The following is a 17020-nucleotide window of genomic DNA, read 5'->3' as shown; positions in this document are numbered from 1 at the left end:
AAGGAGAACCCAGAACGCTGGGAAGTTGAACCCCTTGATGGGTTAAAAACTTTGTTCTAAAGGGTAAAAGGAGATTGAACCATGGGAAAATCTGTTAATCATGACTATGTATGCTTCTAAATCCTGGTAGCTTTGTGCACTGGGTAAAGAGGAAGAGTGAAAACCCCATATTGGAGTGGAACTCTGGGTTTCATCAAGCCTAGTAACTGAAGGACTCCCGAAAGGTATTTCACGATATAGGGAAACAAGAAGCTTGAGATTTGTCGGGGTGGCTGACAAGCTGGCTATCTGATTTTGGATGGCTACGCTCTCTGGTAATGGAACTTTTAGCTTTTGGTGCTCTGATGCTTTTTGGATGTTGTATTAATATGATCCCCTCCTACTCCTCTGTTGTTGTATACAATGGGTCCCATACTGTTTAAACCGGACATTGACATATATAAAAAAAGAATCTATATCCCGGGTGAGATATCATCGTACCAGAAGGGGCTAAGCAATTAGTCCCCACTAAAAGAAAGGGTGGAATTGATATAATTGATTAACTTATAAAACTAATCTAGTCATGCTGAAAGGTTTAAAACACACAATATGATAAAAAGTTAAGAAGGAATTTCCTCCCCAGCTGAAACCATTACTTAAGTAGGAACAAAGTACAATTAAGTTTACACAGGAAATGAGATGAGAAGATACTGTTATCATGTATTAAAGAGATTACTTGCCTATGTGATCTGTAATGTATAAAAATCTGTTGTAAATGATGATCGGGGTTCTGGAATTTGGGCACTAGCCGGCCAGAACCTTTGCTTCTGCAGAGCAAATAAAGCCTTTTTAAAACTTCTCCGCTGGTGATGTTCTTTGGCTCGCTGACCCAGTAAAAGAACCATTTGGATGGTATAGCAGTACCACAATAAGGCTGTAAGCAAAATTGACCCACACCTGAAACTAATGTCCACAGAAGTTATTTCAGCTTTTTCAGATTCAAGACATTCCAAAATATGGAAAACCAAAAATATACCGTTGTATCTACATGCCAAAAAAAAGAAAGAAAGAAAGAAAGAAAGAAAGGGGGGAGGGATTTACTGTAAACCTCTTTTGTGAATACAAAAACACTGGCTGAATCACCAATTTACACATTTTTAACAATTTGCATCTTTTCATTTTTTATTTTACTGAAATGTGATTTTCACATTTGGGGGTCAAACAGTTACAGGATGCAGTTCTCCATTCACACTTTTCCAGCCAAAGTGTTTCAGGCCAGGAACATTCATGCCAGAGCCTTTCAAACATTGCCCTGGAAATGGACCCGGAGGAGATGGCAGTACGTTGCACTTTCTGTTGGAAGCAAATGAGCAATGTCAAAGTCATTCCCTGCAGTAGCAATTTTCTTCAAGCATTGCTTGTACCACAACAAATTCAAGATATCCTTCTTAAGATTTCCACCATACAGCAGGGTGTCGTGGGAGCAGGGGAGCACAGGGACGGAGTGTCAGTACTTCTCGGCTTCTATGGCTGTTGTGGTGGGCATGGCCATGGGGGCTATCATGGAGAACACCTGCACATCTGAATTTCCAACTACATCATTGCCATACAGAGAAACAAGAATTGTGCAGCCAACCGTGATCACCTCATGAACAGGAACATCTGCCGATTAAAAGAGATGAGCCCACGTGTGTAGCACATCTGAGTTACACAAGAGTCAAAACACTACTGATTTATGAAATAATGCGCTAGTTGCATTCAATGTTCCTTCTAACAGGGATTCCCAGATGTTGTTGACTACAACTCCCAGAATCCCCAGCTGCAATGGCTTTTGCTTGGGGGTTTGGGGAGTTGTAATCAACAACATCTGGGAATCCCTGTTAGAGGGAACACTGGTTGCATCACACCCCATCAAAGTATGTGTGAAAATGACAATCTGGCATATGGTTCTTCACCAGTTGCCTGTCACATTGCACACGTCACACATTTTTTCACAAGTTGTGGTGGATTGCTTTGCAATGTTCCCTCTAGCATACCGAAGCATAATCGAGATGTCTGTGTCATTGGTCACCACTGACACATGTCTGTCTTCTGTCTTTGCAATCACTGTGTCTGCATCAGTTTCAGCATCAATGACATTATGACCTTTGTCTTGCAAGTAGGCTCCAAGCATATCTACAAAGCATTGTTGATTCTCTCTGTTGATACGAAATGAGCTTTTGAGGGAAAGTATTGTCATGGATGATTGCCTCGCCTTACATGGCCATTGTGTTCCATGTCCCTTACACTAGACTCCCTATAACCATCAAAGACGATTACTGCTATTCCATAGTGCTTCACAAAATGTTTCTCATATTGCTCCAGTTTTGGCCATGGTAATTTGTGAATCAATGCCCCCACCAACAAGAACATGATGAGTCTCATTTATTTACTTATTCATTTATTTATTTAACACATTTTTATACCACCCAGAACACAAGTTCTCTGGGCGGTTTACAAGACAATAAAAACAACCAATAAAAAGATTAAAACATTTCAACAATTAAAATTTAAAAAGTTAAAACTATTAAAAACACAAAAAAACACGATTAAAACAGTATCTAATTAAAAGCCTGGGTGAACAAATGCGTCTTGACTGCCCTTTTAAAAGTAAGAGATGGGGAGGCTCTTATTTCAGCAGGAAGTGTGTTCTAAAGCCTTGGGGCAGCAATGGAGAAGGCCTGTCCCTGAGTAGCCACCAGACAAGCCGGTGGCAACTGCAGACGAACCTCTCCAGATGATCTCAGTGGGCGGTGTGGTTCATAGCGAAGAAGACATTCTCTTAAAATCCCAGGGCCCAAGCTGTTTAGGGCTTTATAGATTATAACCAAAACCTTGTACTTTGTCAATGGCATTCATCATCAAAGCATCAAGAGTTCTTGCCAGAGATGACTAGCTGGCTTCAGGTCCGGACTGGGGTCACTGAGAGGGCGGTGGAATGTATGTGGGGAGGGTGTCGGGTTTTGAGCAGACTGGGTAATTAAGGGTGGGAGTTGGGGCGCAGGGGTGCCCCGTGGGTGGGGTGCACCGGAAATATGCCCTGTTGCCCTGTGGGCCAGTCCAAGCCTGGCTGGCTATTCTCATACACTGCTTATCAGGCTCAAACAAAGACAGAGGCCAAGAACACAGTTTGTATTTGAATTTACACGTGATTTCTCCAATTCTGCATTTAGTGAGATAAGCAGATGAGCATTATTTGGATCATGAAAAATGGGCCAATATGGTGGATCTCACCACTGAGGACAATGCCTTTCTCCAGTGCTTTCATTGTTACAGTTTGAGAAGATTTGGCCATTTTCAGATAATTGCAAGATTTCCCCATCATGTTGTCATGTATTCTCTGGCCAATATCTTCAGCCTCATCTTCAGTTACCTTCTTCTGGCTGTCTGAATGGCCAGTGGATATATGGCACAGGCCAGTAAAATATGGGCTGGAAGGATTATGAGATGCCAGTAACGGCCATCTCTTTGTCATGTCCTGCAATTCCCTCGACATCCTGGCACTGGAAATATCAATGTGCTGAGGTTCATGGAAACACCTATCTTGGTCTGGCCCCTGACACGTTGATGGACCTGATCCACTGCACCTGCAAAGCGTCTGTCACTAAACCATGCACTAGAAGTTGCAAATGCAGGCAATGCTGTGCTCTGCTGTTTGCAGCAGAACCATTGTGGGAAGGATTGTACGAATGCAGGCACTGTAGAAGACAAAAATGAGGAGGAGCCATTAATTAACCAGCGATACCATAGACTTAGCAATCACATTTCATTTTTTAAAAATGAGGCATGCATTGTTTAAAATGGGTAAATGGGTATCTGTCATTCAGCCTATTCTCATGAGCAGCCTAATCCAGGCTAGAACAGCCCAGCCTGGGTTAGGCTGCTCATGTGCAGCACTGGGATCGAGTCCAATCCTGGTGCTGCTGTAGTGCCTAACCCAACTTTTGGACCCAGCTTTTTACCGAGGCTCTGAGGTCATGTGACCACTTGGCCCAAGCCGACCCAGAGATAGGCGCCTAGAGGGGCCGTCACATGAGAGTATCCCCCAATGCACCACACTCATCATGTGGTGCATTGTGGGATGGCTGGAGGCCAGGATGCACTGTCCACGTCACTGCTGCATGCAGCATGCATTGTGTAGGAGTGTGGTGCACGTTTCCCACCACCGTTCCAGATCATCTGGGGGGAAGGTAAGGCAACCTTTGTGCCACCTGCCTGCCCACTTCATCTCCCATCAAGTGCATACCTATAAAGCCCTAAACAGCCTAGGTATTTAGGAGAACTTCTTCTTCTCCATGAGCCCCACCGCCAGGTGAGATTATTATTTACATTTTGGAGAAGTTCATGTGCAGTTGTCACCAACTTGTTTGGTGACTTATCAGGGATGGGCCTTCTCCACTGCTGCACCGAGGCTTTGGAACGCGCTCCCTGTTGAAGGAAGAACCTCCCCATCTCTGACAACTTTTAAGAAGGCAGTTAAGACACATTTGTTCACCCAGGCTTCTAATTAAATTCATATTTTTAATAGTTTTAACATTGTGTTAAATTTTAAATTATTTTAATGCTTTAACATTTTAATTTTGTTTTAAATTGGTATTTTATTGTAAACTGCCCAGAAATGTATAAGTTTTGGGCAGGATACAAATGTGTTAGATACTGTAGGTAGATAGATAGATAGATAGATACTGTAGATACCCTTCATGTTTTTGCAGTCACAAAAAGAGTTTCACAATAAAAAACCCCTCACCTGTTTTTGCATGTGTGTATAACTGTATCTTTTTGGTTTTTCATGTTTTGGAATGTCCTGAATCTTAAAAAGCTGAAATACCTTCTGTGGGAATTTCTTCTAGGTTTGGGGATAAATTTTGTTTATATCAGGATAGGGTGGAGGGCACCTATTATTGTATGTGGCAATAGACTACGTCCCGGGCCTTGGGGTGGGCCAAGGGCTATCCCCTCCCCATCCCATCTACCGTATTTCCTCTTCTGCAGGGGTCCATTCCTGTAAGACCACAACATACCCTCTAATCTCAATGCCCTGAAGGCAGCTGCTGTGAATTACCACCACCCCTTCCCTCCATGACTGGCCCGGCCACCTACCAGAAAAATGAGGTTCCATGGAAACGTGCGCCGGATATGCTGAAAGACCAGGAGGGTCAGTGAAGAGCTGCTAGAGACAATAATGAGGGCAAAGAAGGTCCGGGAATGGCGCTGCGCAAATTCAACAATATCGCCCACAAAAAGGAAGCCAACCGCAAAGGAAAAAATCAAAAGGAACTGGACACCCAGAAGCAAACACACCTGCGGGCAGAACAGGAGCAGTGAGGGCTGGGTTACTAATGGGAAAAGTTCCTTATGTGAAGCTCCACGAACGTCTGAGAATGGTAAGGAATGCCCCCATCCTTACCAGCAGCCAGGGGCAGAGCCAAATGCATCCTCATGACAAAACCATGGAATTTCAGTGTTGGAAGAGACCCCGAGGCTGTTCTTGCAATCAGCCTAACCGGGCTAGGAAAGCCAAACACTTTGCTGACCGTAAGAACCACCAGGAGCTGCATGGCTCCTGACAGCAGCACGGCAGCAAACCCTGCTAAGAGGCCAGCCTCTTAAATGATTTTAAAGACATTTTTCCAGTCTGCCAGTTCTAGCTGCTTACAGCCAGGGCTGGCAGACTGCAAGAGTCCTGGCTGGTGTCGCGGGGATCCCAATAATGCACCACACACTTGTGCGGTGCATTATGGGATTTCCAGGGGGTGGGGCAACATGTCCGGGGCCCAACCCTCTGCTGCTTCTGGGGAGAGCCAGGGAGAACTGGAGTCCGTGTAGGCGCACAATCCACAGATTGTGGCTTTCTCATGGATCGTGAGAAAGGGCTCTTTGTGTGAAGGAATGAGGCTTGAGCCTCCTCTTTTTGTGTTAAAGAATTTTGTATTACACATATGTTTGCTTTCTCCCTATGTTCTGTGTCAAAAAAAGCTGTGAGGGGTCATAAGTTCACAGCTCCTGTTCTACAGTTGGTTTGGGGGAGAGAAGAATTGTACTGGTTAAATTCTGGAGGGAAGTGAGTGTTTGATTTGATTGGGTGTGTTTTAAAATAATAGAGGGAACTTGAGTTGTTTTGATTGGCTTGTTTGAGAAAGATTGGCAGGGGAAAGTAGGATATAAGGAGGCTGCCTTCAGCAAAGCTTTAGTGCAAGTTGGAGAGCTGAAGAGGGTTCAAGTGAAGGAGTTCAAGGAGTGCAGGTGGTGGTCAGAGTCAGAAGCACAGTCAGTGATCGCCAGAGCTGGAGTTGGAAAGAAGAACAAGGCCTTTAACAAGGTCTTTAAAAAAAAAATTAAATGGCCACCAAAATAAAATGGCTGCCACTCATGCGCAAATGGCTTCTGTGAGGCTTTTCCTCACAGAGGCCATTTGCACATGCACGGTGGCCACTGTTTCAGCCACTGTGCCATTTTAGGAAAGCCCGAGCGGGCCAAAAAATGGGCTTAAAAAGCCAAAGGGGGGCATTTTGAAGGCTGGTAGGGGGAAGGGGAACCTCTGCGCACCCTCCTGCTACCTGAACAATCACTTTTTCAAAAAAAAAAAACCAACCTTAAAAGTGATTGCGAACCCCCTGGACCGAACCAAACTGGGCGGGGGGGTTTGAGGGGTGCCGGAGCAAACTGGCCCAGTTGGGTTCACGGCCGGTTCGGCCTTGAACCCAACCAGGCCAGCCGGTTTTGTGTACATCCCTAGCTGGCTGGCCCCCAGAGATTCCAGGGTGCCCCACGCAAGTGCTCAGGGCATCCTGGAGAGACCCCTGAGCCCGGCAGCTTCAAGCAACCTCCCAGCTGGGGGCCTACTCATCTGTCACCTCGCACCATTGCAGCACACGAGCAAAAATAATGAGGTTAATGGAGCACTCACTCCGTTAACCTCATTTAAGAGGAGGGTGTTCTAGGCAGTAGGGATGTGCAAACTGGTTTGGGGTTTGGGGGTTCGGGTTAGAACCAACCCTCTCGGTCTGGCTGAACCGAACCAAACCCGCTCCCCAGTTCACAATATATTTTTTAATGGCCGCCACACATGCTCAAATGGTCCTTGCAAGGCCCTAGGCCTTCCCAGGCGTAGCAGAGGCCATTTGAACATGCGCGACAGCCACCAAAATGGCCGCCACCCAATCGTTGCAGGCCTGAACGAAAATCAGCCTGGAATGGGCTATGGTGGTGACTTAAGAGGCCGGTGCGGGGAGAGGGAACCTTTGCAGAGCCCCCCCCTGCAGCCTTTAGGCAGCCCCTCCCGCAAGGGGCTACAGATTTTTAAAAAGTATTAGAAAAATTTGCAACCCTCCCCGGACCAAACGGAACTGTGGTGGGGTTTGGGGGGGGGTGTGCCAGACCGAACTGGCCTGGTCAGGTTTGGGTGCAGTTCGCACCCGAACTGAACTGGGCCAGCCAGTTCCACGCACACCCCTACTAGGCGGGCTAGCTGCCTTGGGAGCACTGGGCTCACCCATGAGCCCTGGAAAAGTGGTCTAAGATCCCTTAGCCCACTTTCCAGTGCTTATGGGACTAGCCTCAACATGTTGTTGTTTTTTTAACTTGTGTTTTGCATAGCCTGGATGCAGGCCTTCCCTACCATAGCCTAGCTGAAAGACAATGCAAAGTGTGGGTGCATGGAGCTTCATTTCTAAAACCAGCCTCATATATGAGACTGAACAAGTCTTTACAGCTTGTGGAGCTTGGAAATTATGATGGGTACCTTAACTTTCAATTTCCCTATATTTTAGAGCACAAGTGAAAATTGAAGGCATCTTAACTCTCACCTTAAACTGAAGGTTGTTGCATGACTGATTATCATCTGTTCAGCAACCATTTCCTCAGTGTTCCCACAATGCCTTTGCTTAGAATCATATCCTTAAATTCAAGAAACTGTGTCAGCCACTCTTAACCTTTGCTTAGCCACTGACAGCAATGGCCAGAGCTCTTCAGGGGTTCACAGGGAGTTTTTCCCATCCCTTCCTTTTGAAATGGAGATGCCAGGCATTGAACCTGTGAACTTTGGTATGGAAAACAGGTGCCCTAATAGCAAGGAATTGTTTCACCCAGCATGGGAGAGGCTAAAATTTGAGCTCCCAACCCCACATTAGCTCCACTAAATCACTGCACCCCATCAGCACAGTCCTTTCAGAGCACACATCCATTTCACTAATCATGTCTCCTTGCAGAAATGCCAGGCTTCCCTACAACGTGAACCTCACCCTGAGAATGAAGGTCTTGCGGACATTCCTGTCAGCCAAGGTATTGGGGAGAAGATCCTGAGTGCTATAGCTTGACGGTGGCCTGTCCTCCTCGTTGTCATTCTGCTGAGGTGCTGGGGACAAAGAGCAGCAGAGAATGTCAGACTGAGGCTCCCCCATGTTGTCCCTATAGGAACTCAAGAAGAAGCAGTCCAGGCCTCCTGACTCCTTCATTGGTGGAGGGGGTGTGCTCACCAGACCTGGAGGCCATGATGCCAACTCCCCATTTCACAAGGACAGGACATCTCACTCCATCTTGGGGACAAACTGCAGCAGGTTAATTGGGTATCTAGCCTGGAGCCATCTTGCTCTTGGCTCCAGAGTACCCCAGAAGATAGCCCCCATGGAAGAAACTAGAGGATGGGGTGTGCTATCTTGAAGCAAGGCTCAGGCAACCTTGCAGATCCCTTGGGGCAGCCATATAGCAGATATCTGTGTGAAGGAAATGGATCCAGCCTCACTTCCAGGGCCCTCCCCTCAGCAGCGTGGCTTCTTACCACCTTGGTCCGTGGTACCTGTAGTGCATGGTTGAACATTGGGGTCTTGGATGGGCTCAGGTTGCTTGAACCTCCAGAAGCTCTTCAGGAGTGACATGGCTCTGGTGCTCACATGTCTACCAACCGCTCAGAGCTGCAGACAGACCAAAAGAGAGGAGATTAGATACTGCACGCCTGTTTATTCTAAAAGGAACCTTTCCCAGCTGCTCCCCACAACCTGGACCACAACCCAGATAGAGGGTGGTGTTTCTACCATTTGATGACAAGGGAGTGAAAGGGATGCTTAAGAAGGACATAGAGACTGCAGAGAAGCAGAATGAAAGTAGTTGAGCAACTTCTGGAGTATCACAGGTTGGGAACCCCTGATATAGAGCAACAGGCCTTCCTGAAAGAAAATCAGCATGGCTTTTTCAAGGGCAAGTCCTGCCTCACCAGTCTTTGGGAGTTCTTTGAGAGCACCAATAGGCATGTGGATGAAGATGATCCAGTTGACATAGTATACTTTGACTTCCAAAAAGCTTTGACAAAGTCCCCCACCAAAGACTTGAGTAAACTTAGCAGTCATGGGATAAGCGGCCAGGTTCATGTGTGGATCGGTAACTGAAGTAGGACAGAAACAGTAGGAATAAATAGACAGTTTTCACAGTGGAGGGAAGTAAGAAGTAGATCTGTACCCAGGGATCTGTACTGGGACTGGTGCTCTTTAACTTGTTCATCAATGATCCAGAAGTTGGGGTACACAGTGAACTGGCCAAATCTGCAGATGCCAGTAAAGTATTTAGGGTAGTAAAAGCCAAACAGATTGTGAGAAGCTCCAAAAGGTTCTCTCCAAACTGGGGGAGTGGGCAACAAAATGGAAAACGCAGCCCAATATAAGCAAGTGTAAAGATTTTTAGATTGTGAGCCCTTTGGGGACAGGGATCCATCTTATTTATTTATTATTTCTCTGTATAAACCACCCTGGGCCATTTTTGGAAGGGCGGTATAGAAATTTAATGAATGAATGAATGAGTAAATAAATGTGTCGCATATTGGGGCAAAAACCCCCAACTTCACATATAAAATGATGGGGTCTGAGCTGTCAGTGACTGACCAGGAGAGGGATCTTGGAATCGTGGTGGACAGCTGTTTGAAAGTGTTGACTCAGTACACAGCAGCTGTGAAAAAGGCAAAAACCATTCTAGGGATCATTAGGAAGTGGACTGAAAATAAAACTTCTAGTATTATAATACCATTATAGAGATCAATGGTGCAGTGACATTTGAAGTACCGCGTACAGTTCTGGTCACTGTATCTCAAAAAAGACATTATAGTACTGGGAAAGGTGCAGAAGAGGGCAACCAAGATGATCAGGGGCCAGAGTACCTTCCTTATGAGGCAATGCTACAGCATCTGGGGCTTTTTAGTTGGGGAAAAATACGACTAAGGGGAAACATGATATAGATCTATAAAAAATTGAATGGTGTGGAGAGAGAGAATTATTTCTTTGTCTATCACAAAACTAGAACCAGGGGTCATCCCATGAAAATGATTGCCAGGAAACTTGGAAGAATAAAAGGAATTCCCCACCCACACACACACAATGCTAACTTGGCAAAGAGACACCTTTTAATGTGTTGATTCCCTTTATTTAGCAGGGGGAGAGGAACTGGGCCTATCCACTCCCAGCACAGGACCTCCAGTGACTGTTGCTGGTGTCTATCTTATGTTTCTTTTTAGATTCTGAGCCCTTTGGGGACAGGGAACCATCTTATTTATTTGTTTGTCATTTCTTGGTGTAAACTGCCCTGAGCCATTTTTGGAAGGGCGGTATAGAAATTGAATAATTAATAATAATAACAATAACAACAACAACAGTAATAATAATAGCCAAACTAACAACTGGGAAAACTCATCTCATAATGAAAGACCCAGCAAAAGGTGCAGTTCCAAGTAATTATATACTGATAACCTGCCTGCCAACCATGTTCAAATTATTAACTGGAATAATAGTAGATGAAGTGATACAACACTTATTAACTAACAAACAGCTTCCAGTTGAACAGACAGGAAATTGCCTGAACACTAGAGGCACAAAAAAACCAGCTGCTGATTGACAAAATGATTTTAGAAAATTGCAAGAGAAGAAAAAGAAATCTAAGTGTTGCATGGGTTGACTACAAGAAGGCCTTCGACTCATTGCCTCACACATGGATATTAAAATGTTTAGAAACAACTGGTGTCAGCAAAAACATTCAGATATTTATTTTAAAAAGCAATTACCATGTGGAGGACACGTTAACAATCAATGGCGAGACACTTGGACAGGTTAGGATTAAAAGAGGTATTTTCCAAGGGGACTCACTATCCCCTCTGTTGTTTGTAATCGCCATGACTCCACTTTCACAAATACTAAACAAAACAGGCCTCTGATACCAAACATCTAAAACATCCAGTCAAATCAACAATCTGCTCTGCATGGACGATCTGAAGTTGTATGGAAAGTCCCAGTCAGAAATCAAATCACTGCTAAACACTGTCCGTATATTCAGCAGTGATATAGCAATGGAGTTTGGACTAGACAAGTGTGCTGCATTAATAATGAACAGAGGGAAAATAACAAAAACAGAAGGAATAGAACTGCCCAAGGGAAGCAACATCAAGAACCTGGAAGAGAAAGAACATTACAAATACTTGGGCATTCTCCAGGCTGATAACATTGCACACGCTGAAGCTAAAAGAAAAATGGGAAGTGAATAGATCAGGAGAGTTAGAAAAATCCTAAAGTCCAAACTCAAAGGCGGGAACACCATACAAGCCATAAACACCTGGGCTATACCTGTTATCAGATATGCTGCAGGAATAATAGACTGGACTCAGGCAGAGCTCGAGACGCTAGATTGTAAGACCAGGAAAATCATGACCATCAATCATGCTCTGCACCCCCGCAGTGATGTAGAAAGGCTATACCTCCCTCGCAGCTCAGGTGGAAGAGGAATGCTGCAAGTCCATCAAACAGTAGAGGACGAGAAAAGAGGCCTTGAAGAATATATCAAGGATAGTGAAGAAGATGCACTTCAAATGGTCAATAACGATAAACTATTCAACACCAATGAAACAAAGCAGGCCTACAAGAAAGAACAAGTAAAGAAGCAAGCAGAAAAATAGAAAAAGAAGCCCCTGCATGATCAATACTTGCACAATATAACTGGAAAATCAGACATCACCAAGACCTGGCAATGGCTTAAGAATGGCAACTTGAAGAAAGAAACTGAGGGTTTAATACCGGCTGCACAAGAACAGGCACTGAGAACAAATGCAATAAGAGCAAAAGTAGAAAAATCAACAACAAACAGCAAGTGCCACCTTTGTAAAGAAGCAGATGAAACAGTGGGCCACCTAATCAGCTGTTGTAAAAAGATCACACAGACTGACTACAAACAAAGGCATGACAAGGTAGCAGGGCTGATACACTGGAACATCTGCAAAAAATACAAGCTACCTGTAGCCAAGAATTGGTGGGACCATAAAATTGAAAAAGTTGAAGAAAATGAAGATGTAAAAATATTATGGGTCTGAGACAAACATCTGCCACACAATACACCAGATATAACTGTAGTCGAGAAGAAAGAAAAACAAGTCAAAATAATTGACATAGCAATACCAGGGGATAGCAGAATAGAAGAAAAAGAAACAGAAAAAATAACAATATATATATTCTTATGTTAGAGCTCTTTTAAATCTAGATGGAGAGGGAGGCCTTTTGGATCAGAACCCATGCTCTTAACTGCTACACTGCCATCTGGCACAAAAGACCTCTACTTCAGTGGGGCTCTTCTACCATTTTCCTCCACCCAGAGGTCACACCCCAACTTCCAGCCTTGCCTGTGGCGGTCTGTCTGATCCCGCAAAGCTCTCTTTCCAACATGGTGTCCAGCAAACCCACTCGAACTAAGGCCATACTACTCCTCACAGAGGCAGTGCTCTTTCCTGCACCCTCCCTCCTCCCCTCCCTCCCTCCCCCAGCTTGAACTAATCTCAACTGCTTGCGCAGGAACACAAGGCCAGGTTCTATTCCATTCTCTGTCACCATAGTGACCCCTGCATGGTGGCTTCAGTGCTAAGTGCTGGTAGTCAGAGATACAGCCCCTGAACCTGGAGGTACCATGTAACCATTAAGGTGGTACCAGAGCACCTGCTTTGTGTGCAGCAGGCCGCAGGATCTGTCCCTGGCATTTCCAGGGAACAGGGCAGGGAGAGCTCTTGGAGCACCAGCCAAAGGAAACCAGAGGGGGTTGGCTGGTCTTGAGAGGCAGCTTCTGGTGTTCCTCGCGGTGGGGGTCCCGCCTTGCAGCAGGGCTCTGCCCTTGAGGTTGTGTTGGCCAAACTCCAGTGTCGAATTTGTGCTTGCTTGGACTGTAAACCTCACACCTTAAGCAGGCTAAACTCTTTGGTTTTTGAAAGTGGATTTCCATGTTGGCTGTACAAGGGCGCTCTGCTCTTACTCTCCAGTGTTTGCAAGATAATGCAACGATCTCTGTTTCTTTTTGCACTTGTGGTGTTGAGTGTGGAGCCAGGTGCCCATGATCTTTTGGGAAGGGGCTAATGTGGTGGGAGGGGGTGAAAAATACTGTACAGGTCAGGCTGGAGGTGTTGGGTGCAAGGAGGTGGTTTCTTTTGTGTGTGTGAGGGGGGGTGCCTTCCTGACCTCCCAGTCTCCTGCCAGGGCTGCATGAACAACGTTACCTTTGGGAATGAGCGTGTCGGTTATTATGAGACAGTGGCAGGAGGTTCTGGGGCCGGGCCCCACTGGCATGGTCGGAGTGGGGTGCACAGCCACATGACCAACACCCGCATCACTGACCCCGAGATCCTGGAGAAACGGTGGGTGCTGCCAGGAGTGGCGGGGAGGGGGCGCTCTGTTGGTGAGTCTGGACTCGGCAGGGCAGGGCTCTTGGGTGGGATTGGTCTCTGGCAGGGAGGAATAACTGGGCCTTTCAGTCAGTGTTTTGGGGGCAGAGGGCAAGTGTTGGGATGGATGCTTGGGCTTGAGTGGGGGTGGAAGGGTCCATGCCTCATGCCATGGGGGTGCCCCTCCCTGCAGGGTGGACTGCTAACTTGCATTCCTGCCTCCCAGCAGCTTGCAACTCCCAGCAGGGTGGGAGGGCAGGACAGCCTTTGGCCAGCACGGGGGGGAAACTGTGATGTAGTGCAGCAGGGAGGGGGAATTCAGGTGTGGGGGGAGGACAGCAGCAGCAGTGGTCCCAAGAGGAGGGACCAGAGGGTGTGTTGGGGGTGGAGTGTTTTGCAAGGGGTCTGGGGTATGTAAAGTGAGTCAGGGGGGCAAGAAGAGGAGAGACCAGAGGTTCTGTTTCCAGGTGGTTAGTGTGGCAACAAGGGGTCTGGGGTATGTAAAGGGAGTCAGGGGGGCAAGAAGAGGAGAGACCAGAGGGTGTGTTTCTGCGTGGTTAGTGTGGCAAGGGGGGAACAATCTGGGAACAATCAATGAATCAAACCCAAACCAATATGCAAAGTTAAACAAAGAAAACCTTAAACCAATTAAAAAGAATCAAAACAGGGCAGAAAGTCGGGGGGGGGGGAACCAACAACCAACAGGGAGGAAGGGAGTGGGACACACACCACAAAACCAGAACCAAAAGATGCTGATCACACAACAACTAAAATCCTAAAGAAGGCGGAACTCAGGCAGGCAGCAGCACTAGTGAGGATTGGGGAACAATCTGGGTGGGAGGGGGCAGGGCAGGACTGGAGGTGGCGGTGGGGGGAGTAGGGCCACACAGAGGGGAACAACAGGTCCTAGGGCCAGCAAGTTGCAACATTGCCCTGCCCTCCCTCCCCCAAACATCTTTTTGTCCACTACAAGCAAGCAACAGAGAGAGTCAGACAGAGACACAGTCAGCAGCAAGCAACATCTGTGGCACCCAGCCATGAACACATTCAGTAAGGATGCAAAACAACATTCTTCCAGTGGAGCAGTGAGGCAGGCTTGGCCCACCTCTTGCCTATAGTGCCTACACAAGTTCAAGGACTGATGAATTGACAACAACAATGGCAGCACACAATTTTTTGACGCATTTCTGCAATGGATCGGAGCCTGTGTGCCATGAGCTGCCTGAGCACTGTGAGCACAACTTATGTAGATGCAATCAAGCAATCTTTGAATAAAAATGCTGACAACTCACAATATGACCCAATCTTCTTCATTGCAAACATCAAGTATACATGTGTGCATGCGCACAGTCAAGAGAAGTGAAGTGAACCTGTCCTTTGCCCACCTCACACCCATGAGGTCCCTCAAAAGTTAGTTTGGCACACATTGCATTTTGGGATTGCATTGCAATGCATATTGCATTGGAGGGTGGGGGAGGGGACAAAAACAATAGTAGTATACCTGTGTGACTGTGCATGCATCCTCTGTGAAAGGGCTAGTGGCTGGGTTTAGGGGTAAAAATTTGGCTGTCACCTCAGAATGCTGTGTGTGCTCTCTAAGTCTGCATGAGACAGACATTTGTGAGGGCAGCACCAGCAGCAAGCTCATCCTTGGCGGCAGCTATCTGGGGGATGGGATGGGGGTACGGGTGGGGGGTGCATGTGTGTATGTGCTGCTGCTTCAGTCACAGTCCTTCCATGCCATGGGTGGAAAGGAACAAAGCAAAGTCAGACTCAGAGACAACACAAACATTACATTAAATATAGACAATTAAAATACTTTTTTAAAAAACAATTTGAAAACCTTGGAAGGCCAGGCCAAACAAGTAAGTTTTTACTTGTAACAAGTACTTGTAACAAGTCTCCAATTGTAACAATCTCCAATTCCAGTCGAATGAGAGACATTTCTACCAAAGCATAGAATGAGAAACTGCAAGATGCATAGAAATACCAAATAAAGAAGAAACTGCAATTCTGGGGGAAATTATGGGACAATTCAATAGATTATAATAAAAAAGCAGGCTGGGTAAAGGAAGTCGAAACATGTAACCAACAAATGCAAGCTCTAATAATAACACCAGAATTAATAAGTGAAAGAGCAAAGAAAATTAAAAATTGGACTGCACCAGGAGATGATGAACTGCATGGCTTTAGGTTTAAACACCTAACAAGCCTTCATAAACAACTATCAAAACAGTTCAATCACATTTTGCAAGGCGGTGATGTTGAACAATGGCTAACAACTGGGAAAACTCATCTCATCATGAAAGACCCAGCAAAAGGTGCAGTTCCAAGTAATTATAGACTGATAACCTGCCTGTCAACCATGTTCAAATTATTAACTGGAATAATAGCAGATGAAGTGATACAACACTTATTAACTAACAAACAGCTTCCAGCTGAACAGAAAGGAAATTGCCCAAACACCAGAGGCACAAAAGACCAGCTGCTGATTGACAAAATGATTTTAGGAAACTGCAAGAGAAGAAAAACCAATCTAAGTGTTGCATGGACTGACTACAAGAAAGCCTTCGATTCATTGCCTCACACATGGATACTAAAATGTTTAAAAACAACTGGTGTTAGCAAAAACATTCAGATATTTATTTAAAAAAGCAATGAGCATATGGAGTACACAGTTAACAATCAATGGCGAGACACTTGGACAGGTTAACATTAGAAGAGGCATTTTCCAAGGGGACTCACTTTCCCCTCTATTGTTTGTAATCGCCATGACCCCACTTTCACAAATACTAAACAAAACAGGCCTCGGATACCAAACATCTAAAACATCAAGTCAAATCAACCATCTGCTGTGCATGGACGATCTGAAGTTGTATGCAAAGTCCCAGTCAGAAATCAAATCACTGCTAAACACTGTCCGTATATTCAGTAGCGATATAGCAATGGAGTTTGGACTAGACAAGTGTGCTGCGTTAATAATGAACAGAGGGAAAATAACAAAAACAGAAGGAATAGAACTGCCCAATGGAAGCAAGATCAAGAACTTGAATAGAAAGAACCTTATAAATACTTGGGCATTTTCCAGGCTGATACATTGCACACACTCAAGTTAAAAGAAAGATTGGAAGTGAATACATCAGGAGAGTTAGAAAAATCTTCAAGTCCAAACTCAATGGCAGGAACACCATACAAGCCATAAACACCTGGGCTATACCTGTTATCAGATACACTGCAGGAATAATAGCCTGGACCCAGGCAGAGCTAGAGACACTAGATCGTAAGACCAGAAAAATCATGACCATCAATCATGCTCTGCACCCCCGCAGTGATGTT

General features: G+C 45.6%; 1 protein-coding gene across 3 annotated transcripts in view; it reads right to left on the bottom strand.

Annotated features, from left to right (window-relative positions):
• Positions 1 to 17020, bottom strand: part of LOC128322923 (protein lifeguard 1-like) — a 64181-nt gene that overhangs the window by 14227 nt on the left and 32934 nt on the right. For 2 of the 3 annotated variants that reach the window (XM_053245186.1, XM_053245185.1), the window contains exons 4-6: positions 8813 to 8927; positions 8259 to 8371; positions 5119 to 5319 (exon numbers count right to left, since the gene is read on the bottom strand). In XM_053245186.1, the coding sequence (XP_053101161.1) occupies positions 5119 to 5319; positions 8259 to 8371; positions 8813 to 8891 (393 nt within the window). In that variant the 5' untranslated portion in view covers positions 8892 to 8927. Of the gene's footprint in view, positions 1 to 5118; positions 5320 to 8258; positions 8372 to 8812; positions 8928 to 12658; positions 12792 to 17020 lie in introns of those variants that run through there. The other variant, XM_053245184.1, reaches the window with a different exon arrangement.

Source organism: Hemicordylus capensis, chromosome 4 (genome assembly GCF_027244095.1).
Source record: "Hemicordylus capensis ecotype Gifberg chromosome 4, rHemCap1.1.pri, whole genome shotgun sequence".
NCBI lineage: Eukaryota > Metazoa > Chordata > Lepidosauria > Squamata > Cordylidae > Hemicordylus > Hemicordylus capensis.
The sequence above is the reverse complement of the archived record's forward strand: the minus strand, read 5'-3'. Positions and strand labels throughout refer to the sequence as shown.